Source organism: Benincasa hispida, chromosome 7 (genome assembly GCF_009727055.1).
Source record: "Benincasa hispida cultivar B227 chromosome 7, ASM972705v1, whole genome shotgun sequence".
NCBI classification, from domain to species: Eukaryota; Viridiplantae; Streptophyta; class Magnoliopsida; order Cucurbitales; family Cucurbitaceae; genus Benincasa; species Benincasa hispida.
In genome coordinates, this window is record NC_052355.1 from 1,463,834 (window position 1) to 1,488,035 (window position 24,202).

General features: G+C 35.0%; 1 protein-coding gene across 1 annotated transcript; it reads left to right on the forward strand.

Annotated features, from left to right (window-relative positions):
* Positions 1 to 4,879: 4,879 nt before the first annotated feature.
* LOC120081620 lies at positions 4,880 to 5,459 on the forward strand. The gene is made up of 2 exons (XM_039036648.1): positions 4,880 to 5,053; positions 5,106 to 5,459. Exons 1-2 carry the CDS (start codon positions 4,880 to 4,882, stop codon positions 5,457 to 5,459), a joined length of 528 nt encoding a protein of 175 aa, XP_038892576.1.
* Positions 5,460 to 24,202: the final 18,743 nt, after the last annotated feature.

Here is a 24,202-nt window from a genome sequence, read left to right on the forward strand (position 1 = left end):
ATGCAAGAAGGGACATTTGTTCGAGAACATGTTCTCAACCTGTCTCTTATACACATCTAGATGTGTATAAGAGACAGCGTCTGGGCAGCTCAAGCATGATGCTCTTAAATACATCTTCAATGCCCGTATGCAAGAAGGGACATTTGTTCGAGAACACGTTCTCAACATGATGGTCCACTTTAACGTAGTAGAGATGAATGAGTCTTTCATCAATGAAGCCAACATGTTAGCTTCATCTTGGAAACTTTACCTAAAAGTTTCCTGCAATCTATCATAATGTTGTTATGAACATGATTCACTACAACCTGACCACTTTGCTTAATGAGCTGGAAACTTTCCAGGAACAGAAGGGAGAGGCAAATGTTGCCTCGTCCTCTAAGAAGTTCTTTAGAGATTCAACCTCTGGAACTAAGTTTATGCCTTATTCTTATGAAAATAATTATTATTTAAATTAAATTTATTTTAATTTAAATTTAAATTTCAAAACTAAAGGGAGGGAGGTACAACTCCCTCCCCTTAATTATTTCTCAATGAATAGTGGTAGGGGAGGTTATATATTATACATCTTCTTCCTCTGTCTTTTGATAGTTCTAACAGATGTTCTCTTTATGATTTTGAAAAAGGAATACACAGAAGAAAAAATCCTCTCTCCAAAATAAAGACTTTCTCCCTCTCCCAAAACTTGAAGCCCACACACTTCTGAGATTTCTCTTCCCCTACGGAGAATATGGAGGTTGCTTTTGTGGTGCCGTTGAGGGCTTTCTGATTCGTGATTGATCATAACTGGAGAGTAGGCTTTCGTGAAGAAGTTGTTCTTCAAGGGTAAGTTAATTCCTAACCCTTCTTCCTCTTTTTTATCTATAAGTATGCTATAAATTATCTGTATATTCATAATTATATGTTTATTGTATTTAGTTGTGTGAAAAACGAAATTGGGAACGATCTCACTTCCACTGTGGACCTCACGGTTTCTTTAGGTTTAGCTTTAGCAGTGACTAAATGTAAAGGCATGATAGACTCTGAAAATGATGGGTCGAGTAGTAGTAATAAAAAATGGAAAAATAGGAATAAAAAGTTAGAATGCTTTTTACTGTCGCAAGAAAGTTCACTTGAAAAATCAGTGTATGAAACTAGAAGAGGATCAGAAAAGAAAATAGAAAGTAAATCAGGTTGAAATTGAAAAAGTAACGATAAATCTGGTTGAAACTGAAGAAAAATTAGTAAGTGATGTATGTTCCTATGTTGAGAGTAACACACAAAATATTCCTATTTCAGAATGTAAAATATTAACCTTATCTTGGTGAAACTACGGGTACGACTCGCTTTATAGATGCTACAAGTGTTGTAAAGTGCTACAGATAGTCTGATCCTGATCATTCATGTGAAGACATATGAGCAGAGGTATCCTATACAAAGAAGTTTGTATAAGACCAGACCACAAATATTTAGTCTCGTTATATAATGTCATTCATGACAGAGACTTTCATTTCACTAGGATGACCATAGGTAACATGACCTTAATCTTGAGTGAGTTGGGAACTATGCCTATGAGGGTGATCCTTTGATTTGCATGGGTACGAGTACCCTGGGAGTGTCCCACTAAAGGATGGTGTTTGGGTAGGTCAATACCAAGGTGAATGGAAAGAATGTTCATAGTAAGTGAGAGCGGAATATGTGACAACATATCCCACCGTCTAGTACTCATTTAGGTTGGATAACGTTTTGTGTATCGCCTTGAGGTACCCTAGAAGTGTCCCCTAAAGGATGGCAGTTTTGCACGACTCTTTATTTGATCTCCTGTATAGGATAAGGTCGCTTTAGTCCTTGTGTTAATCTGCTTTTTCCCTACAATGGGCGCATTAGGGCATGATTCTAGGCTAAAATGAGGGTAACACTTATGCGGAATTGTTAAAGGTTAACAGTTCTGGACCGAAAAATTATGACTGTTAGAGAGTCCGTTACAAGAGTTGTTTCTGTCTAATGGTGTTTGGAAAAACATGATAATTACCATACTGATCATCGATGACTTGGGGTTCATCTTTATGGAGGAGTGTCCTTCTATTCCAACTCAGACCGCCACTTGAAAGTTAGGGAGGCATATTAGAGATGGACACAAGTGAATGAAAGGTCCGAGCTTATATCTTGGCTAGTCTGAACGACGTTTTGGCCAAGAAGCATGAGCCTATGGTCTCTGCACGGGAGATCATGGAGTCCCTGCAGGGAATGTTCGGACAACCGTCTGGACAGCTCAAGCATGAAGCTCTGAAATGCATCTTCAACTCCAAAATGGATAAGAGTACATCTGTTCGAGAACACATTCTAAATATGATGGTCCACTTCAATGTGGCGGAGATGAATGGGGCTCGCATCGATGAGGGCAGAAAGGTTAGCATAATTCTGCACACGTTGCCAGAAATCTTCCTACACTTTGTCAGCAATGCTGTGCTGAACAAAGTTGATTATACCCTTACAACACTCCACAACGAGTTGCAGACATTCCAATCCTTGCTGAAAAGCAAGGAGAAGAAGGTTGGTGAGGCAAATGTTGCTTCATCATGTAAGAAGTTCAATCGAGGTTCGACCTCTGAAACTAAGTCTACACCTTCTACTTCTAACACTTCTAAGTGGAAGAAGAAGAAGGGTAGTAAGGGGAAAGGGAAGGCACCTGCTAACCCACAACTTGCCGCACAGTGGGGAAGGCGACCATCATCAGTTGAAGAAGGAAACGGGAACTAGAAGTGAAACTGTCCTCTCTGGTAGAGGTGTTCAAAAAACCCGATGACCCGAAAAAACCGATCAACCCAACCCAACCCGTGTGGTTTGGGTTGGGTTATTAACTCATTTGGGTTAGATTGGGTTCAAATAAATGAAAATTTTATGGGTTGGGTTGGTTCATGGGTTCACCTAATATAACCAAAATCAACCCGAACCAATCCGAATTTATTATTAATTTTAAAAAATATTTTTTTGTTACTCATAACACAATTATTTATACATATATTGATTTTAATTTTATTTAATTCAAATATTTTTTTAATAATTTATTCTTCAACAACTCTTAAAGCTTTTAGAAAGAAAATTTTCATTATATAAATTGAAGTTGAGTAGTAAATCTGCAATACCCCGAATTTTTATTATTTATGTAATTTCAGTAATTTTTATTAACTAAGGGCATTTTTGGTGGATTTAAGTGTAATTACGGGAATTTAATTATTTAGTTTGGAAATTAGTAGATTGACATTGAAATTATTTAATTTGAAAATTAATGGATTAACGTTGAAATTATTAAATTTAGAAATTAATGGTAGGAATTAATTCCATTTTGGAAGAAATTAATTTCATTTTGGAAGGAAGTGGTGTTTCAATTTAATGGTTTAATCGGAGAGAAGTTTTATGTCTTATCAATTAAAAGTTTTATGGTAGTTGTGCGTTAAAATATTTGTTTAGCTTAAATGCACTAGTTATATTCTATTGCTAGGTCAGTGACTCGTTAGAAGTTATTATAAGCGGATTATCATGTGGAATTTTAGGAGAATATGAGTTGGATGGAAAGATAGCTTACATAGGTGACCGATATGGAACTTTGTGTTAACAAAGAATCTGTTACCTTAATAAAAGGTTGAGAAGGGATAAGCTAAAATGGAGTTACTAGTAACAATAAATGTTCAAGAACTATTGACATGGTATGTTGATGCTTCATTAGTTAAGAGGTAAACCATTGAGGGCATTAGTAAGATTTAAGGGATTTTGACATAGTGTGCAATTTCGAAACATGAACTGGCAAGACCATAAATTTGATTGAAAAAGGAAATTAATCCAACTTGAGGTAGACAAAAGTGGTATATGCACAAAAGTAAGTAAGTTGGATCTTCTAATATCACCATTGGCATAAGGGATAGACTGGTAATAAAGTTGAGTTGATAACAAGAAGTTGCTATAGGTGGGTTTGGAGCAGTACAGGATAGTATGTTTTCTCTTGCATGGGCAATTAGTTAACTAGCTCTAGGGAGTACGAGTAATTCAAGCTATGACTTATGAACCAAGAAGGTTTTATCGTAAAAACTAACTTCATAGATCAATTACGGTTATTACGAGGTTGTGGAAATGTGTTATCAATTGATTGATGCTTTAGCATCTAGGGACTTCAAAACCTCATTTTCAGAGGGAATTATAGACTCATCTGCAACAGGGTCTAAGTAATGATATGTGATTTTTTAAAGCTAAAGAAAAATATGAGGATTAGCTTAAGCAGTTTTATAGCCCATGACAGTATAGAGCCTCATGATGAGTTTCTCATGAATGTGAGACTTAATTAGACAATGTTATTCTCAGACATGTAGACCCTAAGTGAGACATCACAGTTGGTGCTTCTAGAGTAGAAGCAGTATTCAGTTGAGCATATTTGTTCTGGTATGTATCTTTAGATGACGCATTATATAGCATGACCAGTTTCTCCACTACACATATGAAGTTTTCCCTGTGACAGAATGGTAAGTTCAGATATATGTTTCTAGTGGATAAGTCTTAAGCTCATGACAGTTTTCATAGTTCTCAGCTTGAACGTGTTAAAGTATTGTTGGTTTTCAGCATCTTAAATTTCATAGTTATATATGGAAGGGGTTTTCACACCTTTTTTGATACTAGTTTCAACTATGTCAAACAGTGACTCTCGTTTTACATCTAGTTTTTGGAAGAGTCTCCAGTTAGCATTGGGTACTCGATTGGATTTTAATACAACTTTTCACCTAAGACTGATGGTCAGAAAGAATGCTTGAACTAGACATTGGAGAATATGTTGATTTGTGCGTTAGAGTTTTCAGGGAGTTGAGTTTCTCACTTGCATTTGATGGAATTAGCATAATATCCGACTACCATTGGCATGTTGCCATTTGAAGCCCTCTATGGGAAGAGCTGCAGGTCTCCTGTGTGTTGGGATGAGGTAGGAGAGAGGAAATTGCTAGGACTTGAGCTAGTACAAACCATGAATGGGGAAATACAGAAGATCAAGGCTCATATGCAAACAGCTCAGAGTAGACAGAAAATCTACGTCGATGTGAGACGTAAGGACCTTAAATTTAAGACTAGGTGATAAAGTGTTCTTAAAGGTGGCACCTATAAAGGGTGTTTTGAGGTTTGGAAGGAAAGGGAAGCTAAGCCTGAGGTTCATTGGACCTTTCGAGGTCTTGGAGCGAATTGGTCTCGTAGCTTACCAATTGGCATTGCCTCCATCACTTTCTTCAGTTCATAATGTCTTCCATGTTTCGATGCTAAGAAAGTATGTAACAGGTCCGTCCCATATAGTTGACTTTGGGCCATTGTGGTTGAATGGAAATTTGAGTTATGAAGAGAGGCCTGTGCAGATTCTCACCAGAGAGGTTAAGATGTTATGCAATAGGGAAATAGCAGCTGTAAAGATTTCGTGGCAGAATCACCAGTTTGAGGAGGCCACTTGGGAATGAGAGGATGAGATGAAGATCCAATACCCAGAGCTTTTTCAGGAATGAACTTTCGAGGACGAAAGTTCTTTAAGGAGGGAAGAATGTAACACCCTGACTTTTTATTATTTATGTACAGTAATTTTTATTAATTAAGGGCATTTTTGGTGGACTTAAGTGTAGTTGCGGGAATTTAATTATTGATGTTGAAATTATTTAATTTGGAAATTAATGAATTGACGTTGAAATTATTTAATTTGGAAATTAATGGATTAACTTTCAAATTATTCAATTTAGAAATTAATGGCAGAAATTAATTTCATTTTGGAAGGAAGGGGTGTTTCAATTTAGTGGTTTAATCGGAGGGAAGTTAATGAAATTGGACTTTTAATATCACACAAATTTAATTTGAAATTAATGTCAAGAATAAATTTCATTTTGGAAGGGGGTCATATCATACAAATTTAATTTGAAATTAATGTCAAGAATTGATTTCATTGTGGAAGGGGGTGAGTTAAATTCTTTATGAATTGAAAATTTTACGAGAGAAAAATGTTAAAAGTTGGAAGCAAGATCTGATTGAAGGAAGAATTTGGAGATTGGAATATTGAGGGTGGTTATTGCTCAGGCTTCATTGGGGAATTGAATTCAAAGATTTATTATTGAAGACTGCTGCTTGGATCGATATATGAATCTAGTATCGAGGTAAGTAATCTGATTACTGGAACTGCTCTAGTGTCAGGCAATGATAATTATGATTTATTGAGGATATATTGATAGTTTGATGTATATATATGCCTTGTTAAAATGAGGGTTTAAAAGACTAGTTGCGCATAGAGATGTTTGAATACTAGTATGATTTGAGTATATTATTGTTATTGGAGATCCTGCTGAATCTGATGATGATGAGATGCATACGTATGTTATAGAGTTATGATGAAGAAATTCATATGTGTGTTATAGAACCATGGTGATGAGATGCATACGTATGTTATAGAGCTTTGATGAAGAAATTTATATGTATGTTATAGAACCATGGTGATGAGATGTATATGTATGTTATGAGACTAGGATGACAAGAGGTATATGTACATTGTAGAATCATGATGATGAGATCTATATGTATGTTATAGAACCATGTTGTGATACTTATGATGTTGAGATTGTGATAGTGTCCTCACTGATTAGTTAGATGCTCACCAGATATTGTGTTTCCTTTGAGATTCATCAGATTGTGTTTCCTTCGTGATTTACCAGATATTGTGTTTCCTTCGGAATTCACCAGATTTTGTTTCCTTCGGGATTCACCAGATATTGTGTTTCCTTTGGGATTCACCAGATTGTGTTTCCATTAGGATTCACTAGATATTGTGTTTCCTTTGGGATTCACCAGGGGTTGTGTTTCCTTCGGGATTCACCGGGGGTTGTGTCTCCTTCGGGATTCACTGGGGGTTGTGTCTCCTTCGGGATTCACCGGGGGTTGTGTCTCCTTCGGGATTCACCGGGGGTCGTGTCTCCTTCGGGATTCACCGGGGGTCATGTTTCCTTTGGGATTCACCATGGGTTATGTTTCCTTCAGGATTCATAGGGGTTGTGTTTCCTTCAGGATTCACTAGAGGTAGTGGGCATACTTAACTACCGTAGGATAGAAATCAGTTTTTCATGCATGTATGTGTCCCATGAGGACTAGAGAAGTTTATATGTTCCACCATAGGTAGGCATCTAGAGGACATAGATGCGTAGTGTCACACCTCACTCCAGATTACCCTCTTAACCTGGATGGAATGGTGACTGCAGCAATTACCAACTCTTTTGCTTGCACTTACTGCCTAACTAACCTGTTAACTTTTACTCAAACCCTGAATACATACACATCATCAATATACCAACATATTAACTCGGAATTTAACACATTTATATTACAGGGTTTCGCAGCATTGTTCATACATGAATATTACAACTTAGTGAGCCGCATTTAGTATACTAGTCACTAGACAGACACATGTGTACTAACTAATACAGATTTTCAATTACACTTCCTTCAACTTGTTTCTTTGAGTGGCAGAGCAGCAGCGGAAGAGTCTTTTGGGAACTGACCGCTACCTGAAAAGAAAAACATTTAAAAACGTGAGCTAGAAGCCCAGTGAGTGACTTAATAAAGGCATAAATCTCATGCTTAAACTGAAAGCTCGAAAACATAATACTGGAACTAAAATGTACCAAGCAAACGTGTACACAAAACCTTTAAAACCACCATTAAATATTATTATTCCTTAGTTGAGAACGAGCATACATCGCTCTAGCACCCAACAACTGTTACGGCCAAGAGACCCATACTTCGGCCTCCCTTTACTGGTATATAGCCTAGGAGACCCATACTTCGACCTCCCTTTATCCTTAGTTGAGAGTGAACTACTAGATCTAACCCTCAACGTCAACCTTAGTCGGGGAAAATCCTTTTGCTCAATCCCTCAACGTCAACCTTAGTCGGGGAGAACCCTTTTGCTCAATCCCTCAACGTCAACCTTAGTCGGGGAGAACCCTTTTTCTCAATCCCTTGATGTCGTATTACCAACGTGCACATGGTGTTTTCTATGTACCATCAAGACCTTCGGTACATTTATTTAGATACCTTCCTTACCTTCAGTATCCGGCTCACTTAAGCTATCAAGTTCTCGAAGTGCATTAAAATCATAGTTTTCAAATATAGCATAGAAAACTCTTTAGGATATCTTCCTTACCTTCAATATCTCTTTTCATTTTGTTTAGGAATACCAACGCATGTCCTTTGACAACCTTAGGTATCTAAAACATAGTACATCATGCTTCATTCAACCTTATCTTTAACCCTAACGCATGCTTCATACTTTGTGAAATAAGTTGGCTTAAAACATACTAAACCAGCTTGTAAAAACCACTAACATGCGTTAGACATGTAAAACATACTTGAAAAACCCATACACTAGTAAACATCATGAAAATGGTGTTACTAAAACATGCTGAAAGTATTTGGACAAGATAAGATATTTAAATAGTGTCAATTTCTGTGGAAAACATGCTTTACTTAGCATGAGAAATAGCTTCAAACATATGTTGCTTGGTACTTCATTTGAACACTTAGCATGAGAAATATCTTCTAAGAAATCATAGTTTCTAAATCATTAAAACATTAAATCATCACATGGTCACTCACAGCTCGTTGGCCTCTTAACGGGTTAGACGCCTCTCCTAGCTTTTCTTGGCCTGAAAGGACATAATTCCCGGTTAACTACCTAGAATTCTTAGCAAAATACCTCAAATAGTTCATTTACTAATGGAACTTCCATCATCAAAGACAACTTTACTAGCGAGATACTCATTATGATTGCATTCTTCTCATGAGCGAGATCCTCCTTATGAGTGAGATCCTTCATCCTAGCGATACTCACCTTTCCAACGAGATTCAGGCCAATTTCTAGTGAGATTTTCTTCTAGAGCGGGATCCTCATCACAAAATTAGCGAGATTTCCTTCATTAGCGAGATCCTCAGTACAAAATTAGCGAGATTTCCTTCATAAGCGAGATCCTCATTCTCCATATGAGCTGTTTGCTTGTTCTTCCCAAGCAGCTGTCTGCTTATGCACAACTTCTCTTTTATAACTTCAAAAATTCATAACTCGAAATCCAGACTTCTTTTGAAGGAACTTCCTTCTATAAACTTGTTTAGAATTGAGCTAACTTTCTTATCTTAAAATTTCAGCCAAAAATTCCTTATAGTTTGACCTGGATCTTCCAATCTTCACCTTAAGCCCTGATTAATCCGAGATTCTACCTCTTCTGCAAATTCTCCACTTTTGTTCTTCTCCTTTTGCAATCTATCTCCGAAAAGACAACCTCGAAAACTAGATTCTCCCAGCTTTCAAATGCACCACTTTCACTAAATTTGCTCTTGTCAATTGCCGAAACCATGCTTTTCAAGTTCCTTTTCTCTTTTAATTTTCCTACCGCCTCCCGAATTCAAGGATTAACCGCCACGTGCCAAACCAATAAGTGAGTTTTCTTATTTAACATGTTTTTCCTTTCCTTTCTCAACAAATCCTATAAATAACATGGATTTTCACTTATTAGATATTTAATATATCATTCCTTTGGCTAAACATGCTTGTTTAGGAAACTTAGAATTCAAGGTTTACACTTAGCTACACAAGAACTTATTTCTTCTTGCTTCCATCCTCTATCCCTCCTAAACCATGGCTTCATTTAACTCACTAGAAGACATCACATTACTTACTCTTACTTAAAGTAATTAGGGTTCGGGTTTTACACCTAGCTTGACCCTAGCAGTAGGGTTACTTACTGAGTATTTTATACTCACACTTTCTCATGTTTATGTTTTAGGTAAGGGTAGAGACGCACCAGTGAATGACAAGAGGAATCCATGAACGAGCCACTGGGGACCATTTTTAATGTTTCCGCTCATGTTTTAAGAGTTATTTTATGTTTTTAACTTTCGGTCTTGACATTTTGAACTTATCGTTTGAGATTTGCTTTCAGACTTATTTATTTCCATTTATGACTTATGGGTACCACATTATTTTTTTTAATATTTGAATTTAATGAAGGACTTTTGAACTTACCTTATTTATTTAGCATTTATTTCACCATAAAAGGGTGTCGTTTTAAGTTCCATGCATGCATGTATTTAGTAACGGCCTAACTTAAGTCCTAGGGGGTCGGGTTGTTACATAATCTTAATTCAATATATGAAAATAATTAAATTAGATTTTTACATATTTTCGTTTTGCTTCTTTTTAGATCAAAATTTTAAATAAATGACCCGATTTACTCGAACCAACCCAACCCAAATATTTCATGGTTGAGTTGGGTTGGGTTCATTTTTTAATAAGGGTTATTTGGGTTGAAGAAATTTACAACCCGAATAATTGGGTTGGATCTAAAAAGTCTTTCAACCCAACCCAACCCAACCCATGAACACCGCTACTTACTGGTTAAAGGAGAAGAAGAAGGCTAAGGCCAAGGCAAAACAAGGTAAATATGATTTATTAGTTTTGGAAACTTGTTTAGTAGAGAATGATGATTCTGCCTAGATTATTAACTTTAGGGCCACTAATCATGTTTGTTATTCTTTTCAGGGGATTAGATCCTAGTGGTAGCTTGAGGTTGGTGAGATGACGATGCGAGTAGGCATCGGGCACGTCGTCTCAACTGTGGCAATGGGAGGACTCCAGTTGACTTTACAGAATAAATTTATCATTTTGAATGATGTCTTTGTTGTTCTTGAGTTAAAGTGGAACTTAATTTCTGTAAAGTGTCTGATTGAATGTAAATATTAAAGGATCTCATATCGAGAGTTCCATGAGTGAGCTTAGATCGCTCCGATTTCACAGTGACCAAAACACAAATGATATATATTCCAAACATACAGTTATGCAAATAAAACTCATTATCGGCATGCTCAGAATACAATAATTAATAAGGAAAAAGGTTCATACCAAATGAAGACTGTCTTCGTATGTCTGAACCCTCAGCAGTGGAAAACCTCCCACCAATCTACCAGCACCCGACAAGTATGTCGACTGCAACAACACGATCTGAATGTACACGAAAAATGCAGCGGGGACGACACCACTACAAGAGAAGCCCGGGTATCCTCAATGTCAAAAACCCAAAGAGTGGGCTCTGGTGAGTTTGGTAGAGGATGAAGGAGAAGGCATCGAGTAGACGATAAGCAAGTGGGAGATGAAACTTTGCTATCATATAGCGAAAATGCTTATCATATAGTAGAACTACACGATCATGTAGGAAAAACTGAACGATCGTTTAGGAAAAATGTATACGATTGTTTAGAGAACGCGTGAGATAGACGATCATTTAGACGAACGAGCTACTATCGTATAGGCTCTCGCGATCGCTTTCACGGATTCTTTTGGGCGCGGGCGAATACAAATGCACGACGATTTTTTTTTAAATGAAAACAATTTTCATTGTTTTAATCCACCGGTTACCATAACCATCGCAACCCCACTTCCTACGTCCGAACGTGGGTAAATCTGTTAATTATCAAATAATTAATCAATTAATTTAATTAATAAATATAATCATATTATATTTATATCCTATAGTTTGATATCATATATCTACTAAATTATTTTCTCCCCTACTTGATAGTCCAATTATATATGATATAATTGAATTTCCTCTTGTCAATTTGAACATTTTAAATTAACTCAAACACTGGTTCTCGACTTTATCCAAGCTACCCAGGTGACCTAAAGGATCTGTGGCTCGAAGCTCCAACGATACGTGAATAGCTGACTAAACTCTTTAGCCACGAGATCCACCATCCGTTAACTGTCAGTGATTCCATTAAAGACCAATAGTTGAGCTCTTTTTACCATAGATTTATTTCTATGTCCATCAGATATAACTAATCATGGGTACGATGACCCTTCACAGATGCTCGTAAGTACAACTGGGCCAATTTACCGTTTTGCCCCTGTAGTTACATCTCACTCTTTAAGTACCACTGATTCCTCTAATGAACAATAAAACATAGTCCAACTATGTGTGAACACCTCTCGGGCCAAGAGAAGATGTGTGGCGCCACATCGTTCAAGCCCCGAAATCAGCCCTTGAGGGAGCCATCTATCTACTTACCTTTTCCTTGGGAAGGAATGAATTCCATCTTGTGTAGCTGAGTTCCCAGCTCCCAAATCAGACGAATCCCCAAAATGGTAGGTTTGAATTGACGACTTGGCCACTCGCACCCATACAAATCAAAGAACTGTCCACAATGGCAGGAGTTCCTAACTCACTCAGGATTGAGGTCATATTACCTATGGTCATCCTAGTGAAGTTAAGTCTCTGTCATGAACGTGTTATATGATGAGATGTTAACAGTTCGTGGTCAGGTCTTATACAAACTCTTTGTATAGGACGCCCCCGCTCACATGTCCTCAACACGAATGATCAGGATCAGACCATCTGTGGCAAGTCACAACACTTGTGACCATTCCACAAAGCGAGCCACGTCCGTAGCATTATCAGGATAAGGTTTCCCTCCTATATCTATTTACTATAGACCATTTTGGTTATCACTCAAGACATGATCCACTTATATATCACCATATACATGCTTGAGTCACATACAAATAACTAAGGATTTTATGTTTATTGGTTTGTGGTAAAGCAAATAAAACAAAGAATCGAGCAAAACAACAAGATGTGAAGTAAATATCATATTTTAACAATCACTGGTGTTCGTATGTACTGTTTACAAACTACAGGATACGAGACTTTAGGGCATCAACCCTAACAAATATACTCTTAAATTTTCGGTGAATAAGTGTTTATTTTGAAAGATGGTGTTGAGATATGTTCAGCAAAATTGAAAAATAATTTGTATGTGCTAAGACCATTAGCAACAAATTCCCTCCAGAGCATAGAGATGTTTAAGACTGTGTAACCCAAAATAAACGACTTAAGGTTTCTCCTAAGAAAAATGCCCAATGTTGGCACCTTCAACTAAGGCACATCAATCTCAATAGGATTGAGAGGTTGGTGAAGAATAAACTTCTAACCGAGTTAGAGGAAAATTCTTTACCTCTGTGCGAGTCATGCCTTGAAGGTAAGATGACTAAAAGATCTTTTACTGGAAAAGGTTATCGAGCCAAAGAGCCCCTAATGTTACTGAATTCAAACCTTTGTTGTTTGATGAATGTGCGTTCCAGGGGAGGCTATGAGTGTTTCATCACTTTTACTGATGATTACTCACGGTATGGGTATGTTTATTTGATGCAACGAAAGTTTGAATCCTTTGGAAAGTTCAAAAAGTTCAAGGCTGAAGTTGAAAACGCATTGGATAAATGGATTAAAATACTTTGATCAGATCAGGGTGGAGAGTTTTTGGATTCTGAGTTCCAAAACTATATGATAGAAGATGAAATCATTTTCCAATTCTCAGCGCCTGGTAAACCTCACCAGAATGGTGTATTGGAGATGTGAAACCCAGATCTTAATTTTCATACTTAAGCAGATAATGAAGGGAATTAACTATGTGAAAGTTAAATCTTATTTTGGAGAGAAGAAAATTTCTAAGTGTTGAATGGATTCTCCTTGAGTAGCTTGGAGTTAAGCCTTAACTAGTGAAAATTTTGGCTAAGTGTGAAGCCAAAAGGGACCATGCGTTGGGTGTTAGGAAACATTAACGCTTGGGATGAGGTTGAGTAAGTAGAGGTTTAAAAGAGATTAAGCATTGAAGCCAAAGGAAATCATGCGTTTGTAAGGTAGGACACATGTTGGCCGAAGCATTGGCAAGAGGCGTTGCCTAGAGTTGCTCATGCATTTAGGCTGCATGAGGGAGAGGGGAAAGGGCAAGAGAAGCTTGAGCGTAAGGTGCTGGTAGGCGATCGTATAGCTTTGGGTAGCGCTGAGCGATACGCTAAACGATCGTGTAGTTTCGGGCGGCGCTATACGATGTGAAGAGATGCGCTACACGATAGAGCTATACGATAAGCAAAGATACTACACGATTAGTATAAGTGCTAGACGATAAGCGTGGAAGCTGGGTGATGGCACTAAATGATAACACTATATGATAGGCAGAATGCTAAGCGATGGGCATTGCGTGATAGACCCATAAGTTCAGAATTGAGGATTAGTAGTGGCGACCTTTGTGGAGTTACGTCTCCCATGCAGGCACATGAAAACCCTCACTCAGGTCAACCTTATTCAGAATGCTGATATGGGTGCCTCTATATTTCTTGAATAAAGAGAAAACAAAGGACAACTTGAGGGTCTTACTCCATTAGACATTAGAGCCTCACCAATTATGTTATGTTTATACGTATTTGTAAATAAGTTTTATTTATGTATTCCATAATCATGTTACTAAACCTTTCTCACATTTTTCTCATTTAAAAAATATTCTCCTTTTTGGGCCTTCATTTTCTCTTACACATTACACATGCATTATTTGCCGTAATGTTATACCTTTTTGAAACAGAAAAAATGAAAAAGATTCAATCTTTTTACAAAACAATTTGAGTCGATGTATGTGTTAGACATATTTAAATAATAATATGTTTAATTAAAGTATGAGCTATGTATGTAGATTAATAATTTATCACACTGGGTTATTTTATTAAATTGGGCCCTATTATGTGATCTAATTAATTAAGGCCCTAGATTTCTAATTAAGTATGGATTAATGGGTAGAAGCCCATTCCTATTTAATTAGAGTTTAATGGGAACCCTAATTGAACTAATATATAAAGAGACCTTAGGGTACCTAGTAAAGCAGTAGTTAAAACCCCTTATGAGTTATGGACAGGAAAGAAGCCTAGTATTAGGCATCTTTACATCTAGGGTTGTCCAGCTGAGGCTAGGCCTTTTAGGCCTAATGAAAGAAAATTGGACTCAAGAACTATTAGCTACTATTTTGTTGGGTATTTTGAGTACTCCCGGGGTTTCAAGTTTTATGATCCCACTTCTAGATCATTGTTTGAGACAGGAAATGCTAGATTCCTTGAGGATGTTGAGTTTGGGGGGAAGATAATATAAGGAAAGTTGTCTTTGAAGAGGAATTGGTTTCTTTTCCTCATGTGATTATAAATGATGTTCAGGCTTCAATTCCTGACTTCATTATTTAACCAATTATAGAACAAGACAACATTGAAGTCCCCGTTGTTGAACCTGAAGTTCAAATTCAACAACCTCAAGAAGTGCCATTAAGAAGATCTACTAGAGAGAGAAGAAGTGCAATTCCAAATGACTATATTGTGTTTCTTCAAGAACATCAGGATGATGTGGGCGTAATGGAAGATGATCCAATCAACTTCCAACAAGCTTTACAAAGTTCTAACTCTCAAAAGTGGATAAGTGTTATGGAAGAGGAAATAAAATCCATGAAAGAAAATGACGTTTGGGAACTTGTCGAACTGCCATCAGGAGTGAAACCCATAGGTTGTAAATGGATATTTAAAACCAAAAGGGATTCACATGGCAATATCGAAAGATATAAAGCTTGTCTTGTGCAAAGGGTTTTACTCAAAAGAAAGGCATTGATTACAAAGAGACTTTCTCTCTTGTTTCATCGAAAGACTCTTTTAGGGTAATCATGACACTGGTAGCTCACTTTGATTTAGAGCTACACCAGATGGATTTAAAAACTGCGTTTCTTAATGGGAACATTGATGAGACGATTTATATGGTGCAACCAGAAAACTTTGTGTCTGGTAATTCAAAGTCTATGGTGTGCAAATTAAAGAAATCCATCTACAGTCTCAAGCAAGCCTCTCGTCAATGGTATCACAAATTCCATGAAGTGATAACCTCATTTGGTTTTGAGGTGAACATTGTGGAAGATTGTGTATATCACAAGTTCAGTGGGAAACAATCTTTCTGGTGTTATATGTCGATGACATACTCATAGCTAGTAATGATGTAGGTTTATTGCATGACACTATAGAAGGCAATGTAATTGACGAGGAAGAGTCGACAGCTAATTAATCAGCAGTTACTCTTCTTACTATTCTCGAAGAAGCTGGTATTGAATCGGTTGCTCAAGAAGGGATTGATCTAAGGCTCAGAATAGCAAGGAAGAAGTAGCTCGACCGATAGGGAGAGGGGGAGGAAGTGGTTTTTCTCCGCAACTTCCACCAGCTCCGGGGTCTGGGCCTGATCCCCTCATTTCTTCCTCAATTGCAGGCGACGCTGGCTCGAGTTCTAGTAATAGAGATTCTCATTCTCCTTCTTTAAGATAAGAGATTTCTCAAAATAAATTTTGAGATGAAGGATCTTGGTGACACTTCTTTTGTATTAGGAATTGAAATACTGCAAGATCGTTCTCAAGGTATTTTGAGATTGTCAGAAAAGAACTACATTGAAAAGATCTTGAGTAGATTTAGCATGAAAGATTGTGCGTCGGGAGATACCCCGATCGCTAAAGGTGATAAATTTCATTTAGGTCAATTCCCCAAGACCACACTCGAGACTAAGGAGATGCAGAAGGTTCCCTATGCATCGGCCATTGGAAGTCTAATGTATGCCCAATTATGTACGCGTCTAGATATTGCATTCATAGCTAGAGTGTTAGGTAGATATTTGAGTAACCTGGGGATGGATCATTAGAAAGCAGCCAAACGGGTTATGAGGTATTTACAAAGAAAAAAAGATTATATGCTCACTTATCAGAGATCAGAAGTTTTGGAGATCATTGGGTATTCTGATTCTGATTATGCTAGATGTCAAGACACTTTGCGATCCACTTCAGGCTATATGTTCATGTTGGCTGGAGGAGCTGTATCCTGGAAAAGTGTTAAACAAACATTTATGGCTTTTTTTACCATGGCTGTGGAGTTTATAGCATGTTATGAGGCATCCAATCATGGAATATGATTGTGAAATTTTTTCACTGGGCTGTGGATAGTGGTTGGCATAGAAAGACCACTAAAATTATTTTGTGACAATAAGTCGGCTGTGATGTATTCTAACAACAACAGAAGCAATACGTAGTCAAAGCATGTAACCGTGAAGTTTCTGGTTGTTAAAGAAAGAGTTCAGAATTGTCAAAATTCGATAGAACACATAGGAACAAACTCTATGGTGGCAGATCCATTGACTAAAGGTTTACCACCTAAAGTTTTTCATGAGCATGTTGCTCACATGGGTGTTAGTCACTTTTCTGATTCCATGGTTTAGTGGGAGTTTGTTATTGATGATGTTCTTTGACCTTATTTTGTTTATTTTCTATATAGAATAAAGTTGATGGTTTATGTTTTGTTATCTGAGCTTGTTAATCATGCATGCAGTTTAGCATAAAGTTTTTTAGAATGATCTCATTAAGGAATTTGGACCAGTTGGAAACAAACATGATCTAGATCACTTTGCATGTAGTTTCCATGCTATCCATCCATACTTGATCTATGTCATTGAATGTATTGGAATTGGTGATTAAGGAAGGTTTAGTTACAATCGTAGTGATGAAAGCCGCCTTGATTCCGTGTTAATACAGGAGATGGACCAGATTGAACTAAAAGAAAATTCTATTATTGAAATAACCCGTTTATACGTGCTTAAGGTTTATGTGATTTAATTATATTAGGTACATAGACATAGCCCAAGTGGGAGATTGTTAGACATATTTATATAATAATGTTTAATTAAAGTATGAGCTATGTATGTGGATTAATAATTTATCACATTGGGTTATTTTATTAGATTGGACCCTATTATGTGATCTAATTAATTAAGGTCCTAGATTCCTAATTGAGTATGAACTTAATGGGTAGAAGCCCATTCCTAGTTAATTAGGGTTTAATGGGAACCTTAATTGAACTAGTATATAAAGAGATCTTAGGCTATGGTCCTCATATACCAAAACAATATAAGCACTCAGTCTTTCTAGAATCCCATCTAGAGAGATCCCACTAAGGTCATTCGAAGTTTTGGTTGGGGAAGACCATAGTCATCCATCATCATCTTGAAGCTATCATCAATTTTGTAATGGAATCCGGTATGTTATTCTTGACAATTTGACATAAATGATCCTAGGGTTTATCTATTCAATATAGATATAAAGAATTTATGCTAATAGTATGTTCCAATTCATCCTCATCTTTTTCCATTTATGCTTGTTCCTTTTTGTTTAGTCTTTTCGTTTTATTAGAAAAAAAAAGTCATTTATAAAAGAAAAAAGAGTTGTACAGGTTTTTTTTCCCCTAATATGACATATTCATATCTTAAAAAAAAAAAGAATGAAAAAAAAAAATCACACGTGATAATTTGTCATAATTATTTCACTTATACATATTTGTAAAGTATGACTTTCATGTTTATAACAAAATCTTTTACTCTTTATTCTTTAAAAAAAAACTTTTCAAATAATGTTATTCCAAAATATTATTTTCTTAAAAAAGAAAAAAGATTATATAACATTCAATTGTACATATTTACCATTGTCGTTATCTTTGATTTTGTAAAAAGAGTATTTCAAAGTAATGTTCTCTCTTTTTATTATTACTATTTATTTATTTTTTTGAAAAAGTTGTTTCATCACTCTTTTGTACTTATTTTGTAACATATTTTCGTTTTTCATTTTTTTTATTTCTTAAAAGGAGTATTTCAAAGTCATATCACCCTTTGTATTAATTTTTTTGAAAAATCATGCATTGTTTAATAGTACATATTTTCAAGTCTATTTTTTTTAAAAAGGAAAATTCTTTGATTTTTTTAAAAGGGCATTTTATAGGTAGATTTTCCATGTTCATTGTTCATTTAAAAAAAGAATATTCATACATTGTTCCTTATACATATTTTACAGCATATTTTCCATTCCTTGAAAATAAATTCTTAGATTCTTTTTAAAAGTTTATCAAAATATTGTTCTTCATTTGCATTAATTAATTTGAAATTTTTTTTTCATTTTCTTGTATATATTTTGATATTTCAAATAAAATTTTGGAGGCTTTTTTTTATTTCTTTTTTCAAAAAAAGGCCTTTCCAACATTTTCGATTCTTAAAAGAAAATAAAAAGATCACACATCATTTACTAGTACATATTTTAATTTATATTTTTCATATTTCTAACAAAATCTATTTTTTTCTAACCTAAAAAAAACTTTAGTAATATTATTGTTTCATATTTTTTTTCCTTAAAAAAAAAAAATCATGCATCATCTTTTACATATTTTACCATATTTTTCTAACAATTGTTTTTCGAACAAAAAATTATATTTTCAAAGTAATGTTATTGCACTGTTTTTTTAATTAAAAAAAATCATACATCATCTTTTTGTACATATTTCACCATCTATTTTTCATATTTTTAGCAAAATATTTTTTCAAGAAAAAAAACTTTTCAAAGTAATTTTATTGCATCATTTTTTTTCTTTGAAAAAAATCATGCATCATCTATTTTCACATATTTTATCAAGTATTTTCATATATAACAAAATCTAACTTTTTTTCAATTCTTAAATAAACTCTTAAAGTATGTCATTGCATCATATTCATTTCTTAAAAAATAAAAAAAAGCAATCACTCTTATATGTTTATTGTATATATATACATATCTACCAAGTTTTATTTTTTTCATTGTAACATTCTTCTGTATATTCAATCATTAAAAAAAAAAAGATCACGTGTCATTATTTTGTACATACTTTTTAGATAATTTTAAATAATTTCTAACACATCTTTGACTTTTGAACAAAAAAAACATCTTCTTAAAGCAATGTTCTTGTTTGTACATATTCATTTTTAAAAAAAAAAGCATCATGCATTTTTTACTTGTTACTACTTTGAGTCATAATTTCCATCTTTGAACAAATTCCTTGCTTCAAAAAAAAGAAAAAGAAAAAGAAAAAATCAAAATACTATTTTTCAACCTAATCATTTCCTTTCTTTTATTTTCTTATGAAAAATGGAACTTGTCATTTGAATTGAACATATTCTTACAACAATTGTCTTTTTTAAGTTTTTGAAAAATGTTTGTTTCTAAAAAAAAAACAAAAGCAGCAAATTTTACTTGTAAAATAAATAAAAAAAAAAATAGAATTTCTAGATCATAAGTTCTTTTTTTTTTTAAAAAAATGGTGATCTAACGTAATCCTATCTTCTTATCTAGAAAAAAAACTCAGTTCCATCTTCCTCGATAGGAAACCTTGAAAGTTTAAATCATGTTTAAAAAAAAGTTGAGTCTTTATTTGGGAAAGATGACAAAAAAAAAAGTGAAAAAAATAGTGGATGTCCTCATTGCACAAGCTTTATAACAAACTCTCCTTATATATATATATATTTAAACATTGTTCCATCTTCCTCGATGGGTAACCTTGAAAGTTTAAATCAGGTTTGAAAAAAGTTGTATCTTTATTATGGGAAAAGATGACACAAAAAAAAAAAAACAAAAAAAAAAACAAAAAAAAAACAAAAAAATAAAAAAATAAAAAAAGGAAAAAAAATAGTGAATGTCCTAATTGCACAAGTTTTATATCAAACTCTCTTTTTCCTATGAGAATGCCACCTACCTCATTAAATAATTACTATACCACCCAATCCAATTCCTAATATCCTTGATCTACCTTGCTTATTAGACCCATAATCCCATTTCATCATCCTGTTGATTTGAGCTATTTGAACTAAATAAGAAGCTTATTGGCCTACACTATAATGTTATAATGAGGCAATTGACTATTTTCTATTGACCTATGCCGTAATACTACTATAGTATAGCGATTTGGTATTTTTCTTATGGCCTATACCATAATGTTGCTATAATTGGACAATCAAGTACTTTCCTCATCTTTACTCATATGTTTAGATGTCTTTAAAAGTAATTTATAAGATTTATATCTTACAGACACTATCTCAAGTCACAAAAAGATTTTTAATTTGGTCAGTTTATTTTATAAGTTCCTTCATGACATATCCAGTTCTTAGGCATTTGTCATACCTTTAAAATTTACATCCAATTTATTTGAATATCTTTCATATTCAAATATCTCTCCTAGATCAATCCTATTCTCTTAAATAAAGTGAGTCATTTCCTGAAGACAATAACTTTAAGGATAAGATGTGTTAGCAACCTCGGAGTAGATCTCCGTTCAAGTTCAAACTGTTGGCAGATTATCAATGAATTCACAAGGAGCTACATTTGGGAACGTAGCATTATGGTTTTTGAGATATAAAGTAGCATCAAGTAATGAGGCATATTTACAATAGAATTGTCTTCAACGAGGCAAAAAAAAAAAAAAAACAAAACAAAACAAAAAAAAAAAAAAAAACAAAGAAAAAAAAAGGAAAAAGGAAAAGAAAAAAGAAAAAAAAAAAAACGAAAAAACGAAAAAAAAAAAGGAACATTGGATGATCTTTTAAGCTGAAATGCCTTAAAAAAAATTTGACTTTTTCCACATTAAAGAAAACAAATTTTCAATTTTTGACTTTGGGAAAAAGGAAGAATGGAATAGTGTTGTGTTAGAGTTTGAAAATTAGAACTACAGATGACATGGAGTCATATCATGAGGACCCTGGTTTTGTTCCTATCTGAATGCATGCCTAAGCATTTACATGTGATGATTTTTTTATTTGATGAAGTACGTGCATTTCACTTGGCTATTGCATATCAAAACAATTGTGTGAGAAAATGGTCCTTGTAAAAAAAAAAAAAAAAAGAAGAAAGAAGAAAAAAAGAAAAAGAAAATAAAAAGAAAAGAAAAATCAAGGAATAGCCAGTAAAAGAATAAGAAATGAAGCTTTGAAAGTGTGACATTTTTGCTAAAGAATATATAAAGTAATCAAAAAATGCGATCATACATCTCCAATGGCTGATCTATCTAAATTTTGAGCTAATGTCATATTTTAATGCAAAACACCCACTGATGCGATCAAACAAGAAATATCATAAACAAAAGCTCAATCGTATAACCAGTTAATGCGACAACCTTAGGCGATGAAACATGATATGACATAGGTGGCGGAAGTCAAATCTTAGATTGAGTTGGTATCTGATTAGAAAACTTCGTTGAAGATTCAATAAACTTTTGATAAGTTGTAGGCGGTGCATTAGGGTTTGGAATTTAGTGCACCCTATCAGCACAATCATGAGTGAGAGAATAGAAGTCATCATCAGATGCCTATAAATACCTATGCAATTTCCATGCAAAATATATAAGGGTCATAAAAACACCTCGGCGAGAACCTGGGTCTCTTGTTGAAGAAGAGAAGTTCCATTGTTCGATATTTAAGTGAAGCAGTCAGCATAAAAGCCGGAGAGAGTAAGACATTGCACACTACAACTTGATTCTCTATCCCTTCCTTTATCTCATAGTGTATATATGTTGTATCGTTAAATTTGAAGAATTAAAGTCTACAATATGAATACTTGTTTATCCGTTTCTTTGTTCATTTCTTCTATCACTATCATGAGCAGTTAAATTACCTTATGGGCTGACGAGCATATAACAAACATAAGTAAGAACTGACGTTCAAATAATTCTTGCAACGAGTCCATGATTTTACATGCAATGACCATGTTCTTAACTCTTTTGGCCAAAGCATCAGGTATGGTAGCCAAAATGTGAAATCGGGTCAACAAGTTAGCCTTCATCCATGCCTCATATGTATTATGAACATTTCGCGGTGTATCAAGGGTCGGGACTTGACGACACTCCTTAACCATGAAAAACTCGAGGTCGGTTACCACGAAATATGTTTTAAAGAAATCTTTCCAATGTATGTAATCGGTCAAATTAGAGGCAACTAATGGAAAATCAAACATGTTGGTGAAAAAGAAACACATTGACCTACATTAGGTTTTAGCAAATACTCGTTGAAAAAACAATATCCAATACGGTTTAGTAAAACTGAAATGAACTCCATGTAACATTTAGTTTCGCAATGACGCTTCAAAGGTTTAGAACAAAAGCAACAGAAGGGTAGTCAATTTATCCTTCCTCTAAATTGAGACATTCTCAACCAGCCATTAATTCCAGAACAACTATTACTCCTATAATGACTAGCCATCATTGATTTGGTCAAGAGATCATTAACTTGCTTAACAATTTCTCCTAAGTGTGACCCGTCATTTAAAGGCCTTAGAGTTCCACCCCAAGCAGCCAATCTGAAAAAAAAAATCCGATTGGGGAAAAAACTAAAGTGATCGTATCCATTTCTGGAGTTCACCTTGATATTGACCAACTGCACAAAACCCATCTGAAGGGGGGTACTCCCAGGGCACCACAAGGGAGTGCATGAAGATCGAGTAAGTGACTTTTTAGGTTTGCCCAAGAGTAACTTTTACCTTGGAAAGTTGAACATCTTTTGATGATCATTCATTAAACTCTTTTATGAAGTCTTTGATCAACTAGCATGCTTGCAGAAAATCTATCTAATTCACCTTTCTAAGTAGGTTTCTAGGTAGGGGTGTTCCGTGTCCGTCAGCTTAAGTACCCCAGCCTAGACAGAACCCGCCTTAGACAAAAGGTCCCTTATAGATAGATTTAATACAAATTTAATCTTTTGTGCCAATTAATTTAATCCTACTAAACCAATTTAAAAGATTAAACTTAGGTATCTAATCACATTAGAATCTTGAACTTTGGTCTATCTCAATCTAATTGTAAAACTCTTTTAAAACATGAGTTCGCCTAAGTTTGCATGCAACTCTTTCTTATTGATTTTAGTTCTAATTTCCATTATAACGCTTATAACCAGAAAAAACCAAAACCATCACAATGTGAAGCTACACATATAAGGTATTCATAAATTTTACAAATTTGGCCTAAGTGCCATGCTCCATGTGTGAAACCCGGATTTCCATTTTCCCTTCTTAAGCAGGAAATAAAATGGATTAACTAAGTGAAAGTTAAATCCTATGTTGAAGTGAAAGAAAATTCTAAGTGTTTAAATGGATTGCTTAGTAGCTTTGAAATAAGCCTTAACTAGTGAAAATTTGGTTAAGTATGAATCAAAACAAAACTATGCGTTGGAGGCTAGGAAAAATGGCTAAGTATTAGACAATGTATTGATGTGTGCCATGCGTTGGCCATTAGACTTTGAGAGGTTATTTGGGAGGTTAGTAGAGCATGCGGTAGCCACAAGTTGTGCGGACATAGGCACAAGGCACTGGAGATGCGTGCACGCATTGATCGAGAATGCGGCAATGGTACACGCACGCTTTGATCGAGTATGCGATGATGGTACGTGCACACATTGATCGAGTATGCGGCGATGGTACGCGCACGCATTGATCGAGTATGCGGCCGATGATT

What these genes read in the sequence shown, in the direction of transcription:
- LOC120081620 (XM_039036648.1), top strand. Translation starts at nt 4,880, where the DNA reads ATGTTGCCATTTGAAGCCCTCTATGGGAAGAGCTGCAGGTCTCCTGTG. An exon ending in GACAGAAAATCTACGTCGAT is followed by an intron (nt 5,054 to 5,105) that starts GTGAGACGTAAG and finishes GTGTTCTTAAAG; the next exon opens with GTGGCACCTATAAAGGGTGT.